At 40.7% G+C, this 15,210-nt stretch overlaps 1 protein-coding gene across 1 annotated transcript in view; it reads left to right on the top strand.

Annotated features, from left to right (window-relative positions):
* Window positions 1–15,210, top strand: part of LOC139467891 (extracellular matrix organizing protein FRAS1-like) — a 127,682-nt gene that overhangs the window by 97,513 nt on the left and 14,959 nt on the right. Inside the window, exons 28-49 of the mRNA XM_071249435.1 lie at window positions 125–380; window positions 1,067–1,330; window positions 2,006–2,215; window positions 2,571–2,748; window positions 2,901–3,063; window positions 3,772–3,904; window positions 4,798–4,985; window positions 5,293–5,446; window positions 5,828–5,910; window positions 6,516–6,696; window positions 7,189–7,377; window positions 8,194–8,313; window positions 8,962–9,141; window positions 9,693–9,817; window positions 10,100–10,240; window positions 10,466–10,720; window positions 11,382–11,474; window positions 11,917–12,067; window positions 12,967–13,190; window positions 14,120–14,218; window positions 14,364–14,529; window positions 14,634–14,714. Of these exons, the coding sequence (XP_071105536.1) occupies window positions 125–380; window positions 1,067–1,330; window positions 2,006–2,215; window positions 2,571–2,748; window positions 2,901–3,063; window positions 3,772–3,904; window positions 4,798–4,985; window positions 5,293–5,446; window positions 5,828–5,910; window positions 6,516–6,696; window positions 7,189–7,377; window positions 8,194–8,313; window positions 8,962–9,141; window positions 9,693–9,817; window positions 10,100–10,240; window positions 10,466–10,720; window positions 11,382–11,474; window positions 11,917–12,067; window positions 12,967–13,190; window positions 14,120–14,218; window positions 14,364–14,529; window positions 14,634–14,714 (3,634 nt within the window). The remainder of the gene's footprint in view (window positions 1–124; window positions 381–1,066; window positions 1,331–2,005; window positions 2,216–2,570; window positions 2,749–2,900; window positions 3,064–3,771; window positions 3,905–4,797; window positions 4,986–5,292; window positions 5,447–5,827; window positions 5,911–6,515; window positions 6,697–7,188; window positions 7,378–8,193; window positions 8,314–8,961; window positions 9,142–9,692; window positions 9,818–10,099; window positions 10,241–10,465; window positions 10,721–11,381; window positions 11,475–11,916; window positions 12,068–12,966; window positions 13,191–14,119; window positions 14,219–14,363; window positions 14,530–14,633; window positions 14,715–15,210) is intronic.

Below are 15,210 nucleotides of genomic sequence, written 5' to 3'. Positions count from 1 at the left end.
TGACATAAAAATGGATACATTCCTACATCTGACTTTCAGTCATCCTATATAAAAAGAATGTACAAGTTTTGAACTGAACAGATTCAAAGTGAATCAATATTTGATTTGTCTTTTTCTTCCTTAGGTGTTGGAGAACCAGATTGTGCCCGTGAGATCGGACAGTCTCCTGTACGAGGATGCGGACACGAGTCCCACTGACGTCATCTACGCCATCACCACACTGCTTGGGGAGGGGGAGGGTATGCTGGAACACATTGACACCCCCTTCAAACCTGTCCTGCGCTTCTCCCAGGATGATGTCAACAACAACAGGATTATCTACAGGCCTCCTGATACTGATGTGGGCCTCACAGTCAAGAAGGTCACATTCAGCTTTGTTGGTGAGTAGCATGGTGTCATGGCCTATGAAGCACTTCTTCTTGGTGCTGTCCTATTGAATTGTATGTGTTCATGAAACTATATATAATGTTACATATATCACATTGTGAAACCCATGCTTGACGTAAAAGATGACTATGCTCGTTGCAAGAGGCAACTAACGGAATCGGGTGGTCAGGCTGTCTGCTCATGATGTCAATCACTTAATTGTCTAGTCAAGATTTGATTATTTACAGACCGCTGTCATATAGCTGGAATATTGCTGAGTGCGGAGTTAAACAACAAACAAACAAACATTTTGAAATGACATGATACAAGATGTGTATTAAAAAAAGACAATAACATAAGCAATTCATTGCTTATATGATATTTTTTACTAGATAGGTCAATCAGTGGTCATTCCCAATAATGTCATAATTAACGTAATTGTGTTTGTTTATATATATGGGATCATTTGTTGCAGATCTACAATCTGTTAAGGCTGAATGAAATGATACTGTGGGAATTAGGTTAATGTTCAGAACACATTTGCGAACTCTTCAATTTATGAAAAAAGTCTGTACCACCAATACAAGGATATTGAATAATGTTGAATTTATGATCAACAAGGTTTAGCAAGTAGTTAAAAAGGTAGTAAGATGTGTTCTCAAGATTTTTGTACAAGTACTTTCAATGTGTTTGTTGCCAGTCACTGATGGCGGCAGAGAGAGACGTCTTCCTGAGCAGAAGTTTACGATAACAATCAAGCCAGTGAATAATGCAGCCCCTCGCTTCCGTGTGCCCAACGCAGAGGTTACAGTTGCCCAGGGTGGGCTGGTTCCTGTGGGTTCAACCCTCGAGATATCTGATGCCGACACCAAGGTGGAGAACCTCGTGGTCGCCATCACACAGGCCCCAACTCATGGCCGACTGGAGAGGGACACCAATGGGGGCAAGGTGACACTCAGGGCAGGTCAGTATGAAGTTCTGGCCAAGGTTTAGTTTGTAGATTCATGTCACGCTTCTTGTGTCACTACGGGTTGCCAGGTTTCTAGGATTGTAGATTTAAGTCCCAAACCACCATAATTATTATCAGCACCATACCTGTGACCTAGGGTTTCACCCAACTGGTAAGCATCTTAGACCAGAATCTTTTCTGGATTTTCTCCCATATTCGGTTGACACACCGTAATATAACTTACATTCTGTGTTCCAAGCAGTGTTAAACCCAACTCACTCACTTGCTCATGTCAAGCTTCTCTTAGGGGTAAGGGGCGGTTGGGGAGCCTAGTGGTTAAGGCGTTCGCTTGTCACGCCGAAGACCCGGGTTCGATTCCTGACATGGGTACAATGTGTGAAACACATTTCTGGTGTCCCTGGAATATTGCTGGAATATTGCTAAAAGTGGCATAAAACCATACTCATTCACTCTTAGGGGTAAATTATTTTACTTTTTTGATCAAATGAAATCCGACATGAAAATCCTAATATGAAAATATAACGACAGATTTTAATCAAGAGAGTTTTGTAGGCCTTTAGAATTTATGAACAATTCTTTGTGATTGTAAAGACAAAGAAGAACTAGAAATTAGCTGCATATAGATCATGATCTTTGAGTAGTGACACAGAAACTGTCCATGTGGTCCAGGTGATGGCTTCTCCTACGGGGACCTGCAAGGCAGCCTGATCCAATACGTGCATGACGGCACTGAGTTCCCCCTCACAGACAAGTTCCTTGTGTCTGTGTCAGACGGCAAACACAAGGCCACCTCCACCATCAAAATGGAGGTCCTCAAGGTGGACAAGGCAGCCCCGTACATGCTCACATCCGCATCTTGTCACGTCAATGTGTCCGAAGGTAGGGAGTGTGTGCCTCTTTCAGTGATCTTCATGCTTTTATCATAAACTGTTATGCAGCATCAGTCTGTGCTGAATACTTTGATTCTCCTAGCCGAAAATTGTCTCTCTATACGTGTGGCTACTTCTCTTCTGCTGGTTCAATGAACTAGCTCCACGCTTAGGTTCTTGGTCTCCCTGTTTGAGCAGTGCATGAAACTCATAAATTCTGTGAAGATTATTGTGGTTAAAATTCCTTTTCTTGACCAGTAAAACAAAAAGTGTCAAATCATACTCTCTCTAGATTTAATGTAAATATTGTGATGTGAATCTTTCAATCTCTTTATGGCACATGTGAAAGTTGATCTGTCCACCAGGTGGCACTGTGACCATCACGCGAGACGATCTGGCATTTGGCGACAGTGATGAGTATGATGAAGGAATCTACATTATCCTCAGCAGTGAGACAGCCCAGGGGAGACTACTCCTCAATAACATTCCACTCAGGGTTGGAGGAGGATTCTCCCAAGACGACATCAACAATGGACGTTTAACGTAAGAAACACAAACTGTTCATGCACATGCACAATGTTGAATGGATACAGACAGCATATTTGGCTCCTTATTCTTAAAGATGACATTCAACAATTAAGTAAATTCAACAATCTTGGTGAAATTTAATTATTTCTTAAATGGTTGTACTTCAGCTATAAGAGTGTTGAGGAGATAGGGAGTAGGTCCCTCACAGAACTGGTGTACTTCAACATCACAGACTCGAGTCGGAACCTGCTGCCAAGCCAAGTACTCTCTGTCCTCATCACTCCGACAGACAACCAGTCGCCACTGGTTTCTGTTGGGCCAGACCTTAAGGTGATGCACCCAGCATGCACTATCATTAGATGGGGGACCATGAACTCTATGAACTGGGGTCCATTTCTAAATTGGGTTCATAGGCTTTGTAATTAATGCCCATTGTGAACGTGGGTCTTTCTGTTATCATTGTACGCATAAACTGCTAGTTTGTTCTTTGTAATAAAACTTGAGTGAGTTTTGAAAAAAAAAGTTTTGAAACTGGACTGGAAAATTTCCTGGCTTAAATGGCATCCCACATCATTCACTTTGGGATATGAAACTTCGCACAAAGACTGATATAAGTCTGTAACTCACTATGACAATTAGATCTGAACTGATCAACAATTTATCAGCTTCTTTTTTTGGTGATAAATCAGTTGTTGCTAATTACCGCCCCTGTGGTGATGTCGGGTTAGAACAGCTTCCCAGCAACCTATGCAGGTCATAAGAGGCGACTTATTGAATTGGATGGTCAGCCTTGGAGACTTTGTTGATATTGTATCATCATACCCCCACGGCATTGATCGTTGCTCACAATATCAATCACTGGCTTGTCTGGTCCTTACTTGATTACCTACAGTCCGCCACCTTATAGCTAGAATATTGCAAGTGTGGCATTAAACAACAAACAAAACATAAATTACCAAGATCAATAACATGCATTACATGGGGTTTCTCTTGTACAGCATTAGAGCAAGACTAACAAAGACACTGTGTGTGTTACAGGTGCAAGAAGGTGGGCGTGTCCTGCTCACTGTGGATTCCATCAAGGTGTTGGATGTAGACAGCCCTCTGGCCTCCCTCATGGTCACCATCGAGTCTCCACCAAGCTTTGGGGACATCCTCAACACAAAGCCAGGTATGACTGTCACAGTAAAACTGTGTACTTGCTATATTTCATGGGGAGATTAGTCTTAACATACCCATAGACACTCTACTAGCAGAGCTCTTTCATTTGAAATTATGAACCAGGGAAATTAGTTGTCTTGTCAGTCAAATTTTGAATCCATATGAGATTTTTTGGGAAGAAGGTGAGATGGTGTTATTGGAAAATATATGCTAAAGCCTTGTATGAAGTTTTTCTCCACTCTGAGAGTCACCCTGGCTGTGTAGAGAAGTCCTTCTTAGCGTTACTATAGACACATTGTCCTATTTGTCCACCAGTTGAGGGATCTGAGAGTCATCTTGGGCGTGTAGAGAAGTCTTTCATGGTGTTACTATAGACACATTGTCCTATTTGTCCACCAGTTGAGGGATCTGAGAGTCATCCCGGCCGTGTAAAGAAGTCCTTCATAGCGTTACTATAGACACATTGTCCTATTTGTCCACCAGTTGAGGGATCTGAGAGTCATCTTGGGCGTGTAGAGAAGTCTTTCATGGTGTTACTATAGACACATTGTCCTATTTGTCCACCAGTTGAGGGATCTGAGAGTCATCCCGGCCGTGTAAAGAAGTCCTTCATAGCGTTACTATAGACACATTGTCCTATTTGTCCACCAGTTGAGGGATCTGAGAGTCATCTTGGGCGTGTAGAGAAGTCTTTCATGGTGTTACTATAGACACATTGTCCTATTTGTCCACCAGTTGAGGGATCTGAGAGTCATCCCGGCCGTGTAAAGAAGTCCTTCATAGCGTTACTATAGACACATTGTCCTATTTGTCCACCAGTTGAGGGATCTGAGAGTCATCTTGGGCGTGTAGAGAAGTCTTTCATGGTGTTACTATAGACACATTGTCCTATTTGTCCACCAGTTGAGGGATCAGAAAGTCACCCCGTGCATGTGGTGAAGTCTTTCACTGTCCAGGACTTGGTGGATGGTCATGTCTACTACAGCCAGAAGGACCACAAGAACAAGGAGCCAGTGTGGGACAACTTCCTCTTCTACGTCAGTGATGGCGTCAATGTCTCACCACAACAGAGGTTCAACATCTCCATTACTGTGAGTGTCCAGGGGTCATGTCCGGGTCATATAAGTGCAATAATCTTGAATGAGATGTTAAAACCAATTTCACCTCAAATCCATGCATACAGACAGCTGCATGCACGCACACGCACACGCACATGCACACACACACACACACTCACACACACACACACACGCGAAACCTGGGTATTTCATACTGAAAAACAAAGACACAGATATATTATGTTGTATCAATCTGTCTATGTTTGACACTGTACTGAAATTATCACCATGCTTTGATGACTGGGAACACTTGCATCATTACCCTCTGTGTTCCCCGCAGCTTGTGAATGATGAGCAGCCTCACATCATCACTGAGCAGCTGTTTGTCCAGGAAGGGAAGGCCGTTACTCTCACCAACGCTTCCATGTACGTCATCGACATCGACACAGCCCCAGAGGATCTCTTCTTCACCCTGCAGATTCCCCCATCACATGGTTAGTTTGGACTTGTCAGTAGTACACTCTATTGCACATAAATATCTGCACAATAGATTCATTCAGGACCACAGGACCTTCTGGAAATATTATTTTCATCACCTTAAATCCCACTTGCATAGCTGCCAACTGTCCCATTTGTTTTGTATTTAAATATAATATTTTTAAACATGTACACTGGTCTTGACCGATCCCTCCAGCCCTGTTGCACTGTTTTCCAATATGTTTGATTCAATATGTGAGAGTGCCTGACTACTGGCACAATGTTTTGTCATTCACAACATTCACAGACCTGAGGTTATGTTTCAGTATTGTTTCTCCAACTGAGCAGAGCTCTATATGTCTAAGTACCTTATGTCATGATTTGTCTGATAATTGCAGGGGCATTGAGAGTAAAGGAACTACCAAACGAGCAACCTTTTAATGCTATGGCTTTGCCAGATGGAGCCATCTTCTCATACGAGGTATGGACAAAACAGTACCTGGTAAAACCATAATATATACAGGCTTGTGGTAATAAAAACTAATAAGGGATGCATAGAACCACTTGTACCCCGAGTGATACTGCTACAACAAATTTATCTTACCGACATGTTTTAATATGACATTGTAAAAGAATTAAAAAACAGCTGTTCGATTGAGCTTGTCCTATGTCACGTGACTTTCACTGACTCGGAAAAAGCATGCAGCTTTTTGCTTCGAAGTGGGGTATAAGGGATTTATTCTCCCTCTCAGAAATCCATGTGCAGCCTGTCTTGTTCATGGCGGGGTATAAGGGATTTATTCTTCTGCTGATGAATTTATTTCCCTCTAAGGCGGAATACATAGTATTTTTATCAAGATCACATGAACCAGTCAGATCTCATCATTCTGACATGGAGGTGTATGATAAGGAATTATATTGAAACATTGTTGCATAACTTTCATACCTGCAAAGTTTTATGCTAAAAGAATGAATCCCTTTGAAATACTGTTACCTTATTTCTAACATGTTTAAAGTAACATTTGATGAACCTATCCATAATTGTTTTCTTTTGTTTCTCTATTCTCTTTATTGTTGTATTTCCAGGATATCCTAAATGAGCTGATTGTCTATACCCATGACGACACAGAGGCGATGACAGACATGTTCACCCTCTATCTCTCCGATGGGGACTTCAATGACACCAAGTCTCTGAATGTCATCATTGGCTTGATCAATGATGAGACGCCCAGGATGACCATCAACAGAGGCCTCAGGATACAGTCAGGTAGGAGGGAATGCATAACCAGCAGCCCTAAACACAGAATTATGGTAAAATCAGTACTATGAAGAGGCACTGCTTTGACTGTTTTGGTCAGTTTAATTAGTTCTTGGGCGAACTGTTTCCAATATTTTTGTTTTGAGAATGCGTTATCTGATACAGTGAACATCCAGTTAATCCAGATGGTATCGTATCCATCTGTAAAATCAACCAGATTATTGCTTTTCTGGATTAACTAATCATTGGTATATACATGTATGTCACGCTGAAACATGTTATGTTCCCTAAAGTAATTGTCTGGAAGTCGAGTCTGTGGACTAACGAGGTCCTCATTAAAGAGGTTTCACTGTACACCCACTGATAACAAGGAATTTCACAAGGAAGTCAAATATACATGATTGAACCTTATCATTTTCTAAATCTGAATCCCTCTTGCCTAATCTTTGTACAAGCTCAGGAACATATTATTTAATTCCTTCTTTTCACTTCTGAACTCAGGCTCTACCACCCCCCTAAGGCCCCACATCCTGAAGGCAACTGATGTTGACAGTGACGATGCTGCCATCATTTACACCCTACGGCGAGACCCCAGTGCGGGGCACCTGTTGTACAAGAAGGGCGGGACCCAGTATCGGCTGTCTTCAGGGGGCAGGGCCAGGTCCTTCACCCAAGCGGACATTGATAATGGTATGGATCGTTGTAAAATGTGTAACGCTAACTGTACAGGAAGGATTTAATTCAAACCTCTTACATATGTAATTCAAACATGATGGTGAGAGGTGTGTAGGAAGGTAGTGCCATTTTAGTGGTCTATATTGTTACTTTGATAATTGTAAATATCTTTTAATAGCAGAAATGAGCAGCAGAAATTCTGAGTTTATATATTGACTTTTCGAGCAAACAGATCGGTATTATCTCTCCATTTGATGACTCTGTGTCTATCAAGTTTAGCTTGAAGTCTGATTTTGCACTATCCTCACCACTTGAATTGGAATCATGAAATATTGCAGTAAATAATTAACGAAGAACGCTTCCTCATCACTCTCTTGCTTCAAAAAACTCATCAAGACCCACCTGTTCAAAAAACACTCCCACTGACTATAAGTTTCATTGTAGCGCACAGAGCACTTATGCACAGTGAATGCTGCGCTTATACAAATGCATAAATTATTATTATTATTAACGCTTCATGTGTGGTAATATTTATAAGTGAAAAGAAGCCATTCTGCTGATAAGGAATATTACTTGTAGAATTGACCAAAATTGCAATGGTCGCTTTTGCAAAAAAAATGTCCATTTTTTTGTGATAATCATGATCATTGAGTTTTGATCACATGGTTACAATCTGGGTAACAATCAACTGTCAGGTGACTGCGAGCAGTTATATATGTAATATTAATAAATCATCGCAATATTTTGTGATTCCATTTCAAGAGGGGAGGACATTAGGCTAAACTGAATTTCTTAGTGCTGTTCTGAAATATCCATGTGGTTGTGTTCCAGGCTATATCCTGTACAGCCATGAGCTTGGTGATCCCACGGGGAACATCATCTTCAAGTTCAAATTGTCAGACCCAGAGGGCAATGAGCTCATCGACCAAGATTTCTACATCACTGTGCTAGGTATGAATGATGTACTTTTATCCAGCTTATACAGTAAAGTAGATGTATATTTGGTAAGAATGTTGCAATTATATTCATGTTTGTCTTTTGCTAATCCCCAATCCACACTTTATTGAGTGTAGCCCAAGAAGTGATTAGAAACTATACAGATGCTCATTTCCTTACAAATTCATTTAACTTTCCCATTCACTCACTCATGCAAAATCCCCATGAAGATCTGGTTTAGAATGGGTCTTCAGCAATCCATGCTTGTTTAATAGACAACTAATGGGGTCAGGCTCGATGATTTGGTTGATGAATATCATCGTATTCCAATTGTGTACATCGATAATCATGATGTCAATCTCTGGAAATTTGGTCCAGTCTCAATTACTCACAGACTGTCATCATATAGCTGGAATATTGCTGAATTTGGTGTTAAACATTAACAAACATAACAAACACAACCAGCTATTTATGATGTCAATCTCATGATTGTCAGGCTGCTTATTTAGACTGTCATCATATAGCTGCAATATTGCTGAATCTGGCATTTAACATCAACAAATCTAACAAACAAAACAGGATTGGTCCAAAGAAAAGATATTTTGGCATGAACATTTAAGATGGTTTGAGTTTTCCTGTTGTCACCTTTGGTGTGTGTTACAGAGGACCGGCAGCCCCCAGTGGAGCAGGTGAACAAGGAGCTGACCGTGCAGGAGGGCCGCAGGAAGAAGATCTCCACAGCCTTCCTCTCCTACACAGACGCCGACTCTGAGCCTGGGAGTCTCAAGTACACCATCTTCGAGGGGCCCAGTCTGGGGCACTTGGAGCTGACAGGAGAGCGAGGTAAGGGGGCATCAGAGGAGTTGTACAGTAGATTTATAATATAACTTGTCTTCATGTAAATTCTTGTCAAGTTTTCTCAATGTGTCTGGGGCGTTCGTTCGTCATGCCAAAGACCCAGGTTCGATTCCCGACATGGGTACAATGTGTGAAGCCCATTTTTGGTGTTCCCCACCGTGATATTGAGGGCAAATATTGCTAAAAGAGGCGTAAAACCATACTCACTCACTCACTCAATGTGTCATGTGGACACTGGACAGTAGAAATTACCGGTAGCTAGTGAAATGACTGTTAAATATGTACACTTTTTGTGTGGGACTATATTGTACGACAGGTATACAGTTAAGTTTGTGAAGCCTGAGATCATAAGCTACATCATAATTATACTTTTAAATCATATATTGTAAGTAAACATAAGCTGTATCATGATACTTTTATAAATGAGACATGCTGTCTGACATGCTCTCTCTTCAGACACCAGGTGTCTATGGTTTACACAGTTTGTATCCTAAAGAGATATATACTTTCTGACATGCACTCTCTTGTGACACCAGGTGTTCCAGTGACCGAGTTCAGCCAGGCTGACCTGGCTGCCCGTAGTGTGGTGTATGTCCACACCAGCCCCCTGGAGGTCTACATGGACAAGTTTGCCTTCTCTGTTACTGACGGAGCCAACACTGTAAGACATGCACAAACTCTGCTCTGTCAGAAAAAAATATTATCTGAAATATATGGAAGCATCAGTTACATTGACATATCCTAATATTCAGTTATATCAAATTTTGTTTGCAAAACAGAGTGCCCCTTCATTTGGAATATTATGTGATGACACTGGCAGGAAATGAAAGCAAAAATGTAGGTACCAGGTATTGTAACAGCATGATGTTCGTTGTGACCTGAGATTAGGACATGTTTTGTCTCTGTGGACTGTGATAAGTTGACGATGTTGTGGTTTGCCCAGATGGTGAAGACCTTCTACATCACCATCTCCCCTGTGGATGATGCCCTGCCGATGGTCACCAATAGGGGGCTCTCTGCTCAAGAGGGTGTCAGGAAACTCATCACAGAGTTTGATCTCAAGGCTACGGATGATGATACTAAGGTAGATGATTCTTATGCCATGTCTACTGACCAAATACTAATATGCCTATGCCACGATCAGCAATATTTCATTTTAGTTGTCAGATTTTCAATATAAGACATGATTGCAAAATGTTAAGCAGTTGTCCCAAGATGATAAATTCAAATCTGGTGCAAGTTTTGATATTATAGCCTATGTTTAGTAAGAAATCCACAAGTATCTCAATGTTTTAAATATACATCACAGGAAAGTGAGGTGATCTTCAAAATCGTGCAACCCCCTGTTCATGGCACAGTTGACATGGCAACAAGGGAGGAGATATTTGAGTCGACGGACAAGTTCAGCATGGAGGACATATACGAAAACAGGATCAGCTACAAGCATGATGGCAGTGAGACACTGGAAGACAACTTCTCTTTTGTTGTCAGTGACGGCACTAACGACAAGTTTGTCATGCTGGGAGACCAAGCCGAAATTACTGAGCCTGTCACTACTCCACAGGTAGGACACATCACTAATATCACTACTCCACAGGTAGGCCATAACACTAATAGCACTACTCCAAAGGTAGGACATATCACTAATATCACTACCCCACCGGTAGGACATATCACTAATATCACTACTCCACAGGTAGGCCATAACTCTAAAAGCACTACTCCACAGGTAGGACATATCACTAATATCATTACCCCACTGGTAGCACATATCACTAATATGACTACTCCACAGGTAGGCCATAACACTAATAGCACTACTCCAAAGGTAGGACATATCACTAATATCACTACCCCACTGGTAGGACATATCACTAATATCACTACTCCACAGGAAGGACATATCACTTATATCACTACTCCACAGGTAGAGTTTAGCTGGGAGGACGTATAGGTACATCTTGTATCAGTACCCCACATGTAGGCCATGTTGCTGATGGTGGGAGGAGAGCCTTGTAGTGAAGACATGTACTTGTAACAAGCTACTTCGTTACTTTGTTGAAATTTTTAATTTGTTGGGTAGTATTATCCACAATTTAAGGTATTAGCAACACATGTGCTGGAGTTGTTACAACCTCATTATTGCTGCAAACACCTGAAATCTTTATTAACTGTATGTATGTATGTGAAGAATATTGTGAAAATGACAAACTGTCATATTTCAGGACTTTGAGATCAATGTACTGGCCCTTGATGATGGCAGTCCCATCCTGGAGACCAACGTGGGTTTGCAGTTCCTGGAGTTCTCCGGGTCAGAGGTGAGATGCTGCTCAGGACATAATGCCTGCTAGCACAGTCCGAATAACAATGTGATATCCTTGGTAATGATTGATGTGCACTGGCGGATCCAGAGGGTGGTGCAGGGATGTGCACCACCCTTTTTTAAGATACCTTAGAGGTTACCTGCATCCTCAGCAAATCATTTTGTGACTTGGGTATTATGTGCACCCCATTTTTTTAAATCTTTGATCCACCTCTGATATGGTTGATCAACCCTACCATGACAGATATTGTTTCATTTCAGCAGTACCAAATTATTCTGCTGCTGTAATATAAATGAAACATACATTTTTTTTACTAATGTGTGTTTACATTCTTTATCAATGCTAATAAAGTCAAAAAGTTTAATATAGTGAACACAGGCACATATGTGTAATTGTAGTGTAGTCCCTTAATGACACAATGTTGCTGCTATTGCAGGTGTCCAACCTTATCACCAGCAGAGAGTTGAAGTCAACAGATGAGGACTCCCTTGTGGAGAACATCGTGTATGTCATCAAGAAGTCCCCCAAACATGGACGCCTTGAGTACACCGCCAATCCAGGGGGCGCACTGGGATCCTTCACACAGGGTAATTGAGGAGTTGGACTGGAAGCAAACTATACTATTCAAAAGAAGTGAAGGAACAGATTTACTATTGTCATATGAAATATTCAGGTGTTCTTTAACATCTTTTGAGTAGTATATATGTAGAGAATCTTGTCATGACAGGATAACTTGGAAGTGATGGAGGATATCTAGAAAACCTTCACCTGTATAAACTCTTTTCTTATTTGAAGAAATTATAATCTTTCTGTCATCTCCTCTTAAGAAAGGATTATGACTCTAAGTTTGTTTAAGATATCAATAGTAAGTGTAGCACCATTGTTCTGTGTGTCCTGTGTAAATAATTCAGATGGAGTCAATGACCCATCTTTGACTTGTTCAAGTTAATTGTAGAACCTTGTATGTAACTGGACATGTTAACACTTTTCAGTGTTGGAACTGGTACATATGCTGTTGCTTATTTGCAATGGGGGTACAGTTTTTTATTCAGACCTGCTCAGAGGCTGATATTTGGCCCCAAGTCAACAGTGAATGTCAGTAAAAATTCCCAAATTAAGAATGGAGAAGTTCCAATGTCATGTTTACATCTATACCTTAGAGTTAAAACTAATGTGATGGTTGTGTAAAGGTGACTTGTATTTCACCGATAACAGGGCCAATAGAGAAGAGGCTTTAATGTTTAGTCAATATACAATCTTAAAAGACCCCTGAAGACAATTTTTTCCAAGTTGGCTTTCCAAAGGCAGTTCATCAGAATGCTAGATAAATCCTTTGGTTAGTTGTAAAAAGGTTTGTGTGTTTATTAATTAGAATAACAGTACTGGTCACTGCATGAACCAATTCTTGATGTGTTCATTCAGGATCCCACAAATGATAGCACAGCTGAGTGAAACACTACTCACACACTTCTCCTCTGTTATCCAGATGACATTGACACTGGCAGAGTTAGGTACGTCTTGACTGACCAGACTACTGGGTATCAGGACAGCTTCACCTTTGACCTGATGGATGCCAAGCCCAATGTGGTCCCTGGCAACGTGTTCCACATCATGTGGTCAGTGATCAGCTTCCAGCATCCCCTGATGAACGTGTCAGAGACGGAGGGACTGATTCAGGTCCCAGTCACACGAGTTGGCAATCTCAAGCAGGTGGGTCATGTTCATCACTGGCAGCTATTCCAAGGACAACAAATAATGTCGAAGGGTTTCTGTCCCTGTAGTGAAAATGTTCCTTTGTACTATTTTCTCTTGGCAAATTATTACCATGGCACAATTTTTACCTGAAATTCTTTTCCATGACCAGGGATTTTGTTTCCACTCATTTTCAAGTGTTTTAGGTCTGGTATAAATGTCCCAGTGAAAATGTTTCCTAAGCGTGATTTATTAATGTAAATCTGGACATTAAATAAGAAAGTTGATTTCCTTGCATCAGTGAAAATGTGTTCCATATGCATGTGCTCAGTTTGGCAATATTTGTCCTGGATAGAACTAATTCCATGTGGAAATGATCATCTTACCCACTTACCCAATTGTCAATAGAGATTAGCTCCATCAAGCTAAGTATAGAATGCTCAGTCACCTGCATAGCAAAGTGGATCCTAAAAGATGTAAAAGGAATGGATGAAATGGCTGCCATGAGAGGAAAAGGTTTTTGTGATTCTGTAGAAAGAAACTGTCAAAACCATTCCGTTCATTCTGACTCATTATTGAGAGGATCATCTATGGAACCCTGTGCCGTGGAAATTCCAGTGCAAGATGTGTCACCATTTCCCCATTCTTATCGTAACATCCAGTAAAAATCAATTGACAGTATCCTCATTGACTGGTAGCATCTGAGGGCTGTAATTCTGAACCAGTTCTCAATGCTTCAATTTTGCTACAAATTGGAACTGAATAAAACTGACAGATATGTAAACACAGTAAACATTTTTGTCTAACTCAAGCAGGACTAGCTGAAGACTTTAAAGACTAGTGAAATTACATTTCCACTAGTCCTCAGGACTAGTTTTAACAAAATATAATTCTATGGCTGCACTCACTCTCACCATTGTTTGAGGCCTTGTTGCTCTGTGTTCCAGTACTCCATTGTGACCTGCAAGACCATACCTGGCTCTTCTACATCTCTGATGATTGGGGCTAAGCCAGGAGAGAAGGATTTCATTGAACACTCAGGACAGGTCAGTGATCATTCCTCGCAAGAGATGTTGAATGAAAGGATGAAGATATTAATTTGTATGATCTTTAATCTTTTCTAAGCCTTTGTTCAATAATCTTTGCAATTGTTATGGTAAATAGTATTTAATATTACTATGTTTATTGTAGGTTCAGTTTGATGAGTGGCAAGATTCCAAAACATGCACCATCATTATCAACGATGACTCCATCTTTGAAGGCCCTGAAACCTTCTACATAGAGCTTGTCAGTCCCTCCTATGCCCTACTTGGAAACATTGCCAAGATGGCTGTCACACTGGTTGATGCAGAGGATGGTAAGAAGTTCGCAGTTGGATATCTTCAGAATTTTTTCTCCAGTAGAGAGTTATGATGGTGGTACAAAGTGATTAGTGGGCTTACTTTAGACATGTATTTTCAGAACCAACCATCCAGTTTGAGAAGGGCCTTTACCATGTGAATGAATCTGATGTCTATGTGATGGCCAAGTTGACAAGAACAGGTACGAGTCCTATTTGCATCACAAGCATTGGATTCTTTGTTAACTTTTCATAAAAATGTGTTCAACTTTTGCATAATAATAATAACAAAATATTCGTTCAAGTTAATAGAATATTTATCTTGAGGCATATATACTCAGCATCATTATTTAAGGGACACTTAGGTATGTAGGTGTCAAACATGAACATATGCTAACAAGCATCGATAGGTCTGAGTATTTTGACAATGTGATTAACAGTTGAAGAACATGTTGTTTATACCTATGTCACATTGATTGGATGTTTTTTTTATGAAATGGGACAAATGGACAAGGCATATTAAGAACAATTAAAAGTGAAAGTTTGAGGGTGATGGAAAAAGCTACCCAAAACACACCCCTTAATGCAACCAGTGGTTCAGCCCATGCATGTGCAATACATGACAAGGCGCAGTCAATAGGGGTATAAAATGGATCAATCCAGATGCTACTTACCGGGTAACTGCACTCTTGGAAGTTC

This window comes from Haliotis cracherodii, unplaced genomic scaffold (genome assembly GCF_022045235.1).
Source record: "Haliotis cracherodii isolate W230 unplaced genomic scaffold, xgHalCrac1.p SCAF_2, whole genome shotgun sequence".
Classification (NCBI taxonomy): Eukaryota; Metazoa; Mollusca; class Gastropoda; order Lepetellida; family Haliotidae; genus Haliotis; species Haliotis cracherodii.
Note: the sequence above shows the minus strand (reverse complement) of the source record. Positions and strands in the feature narration are given on the sequence as shown.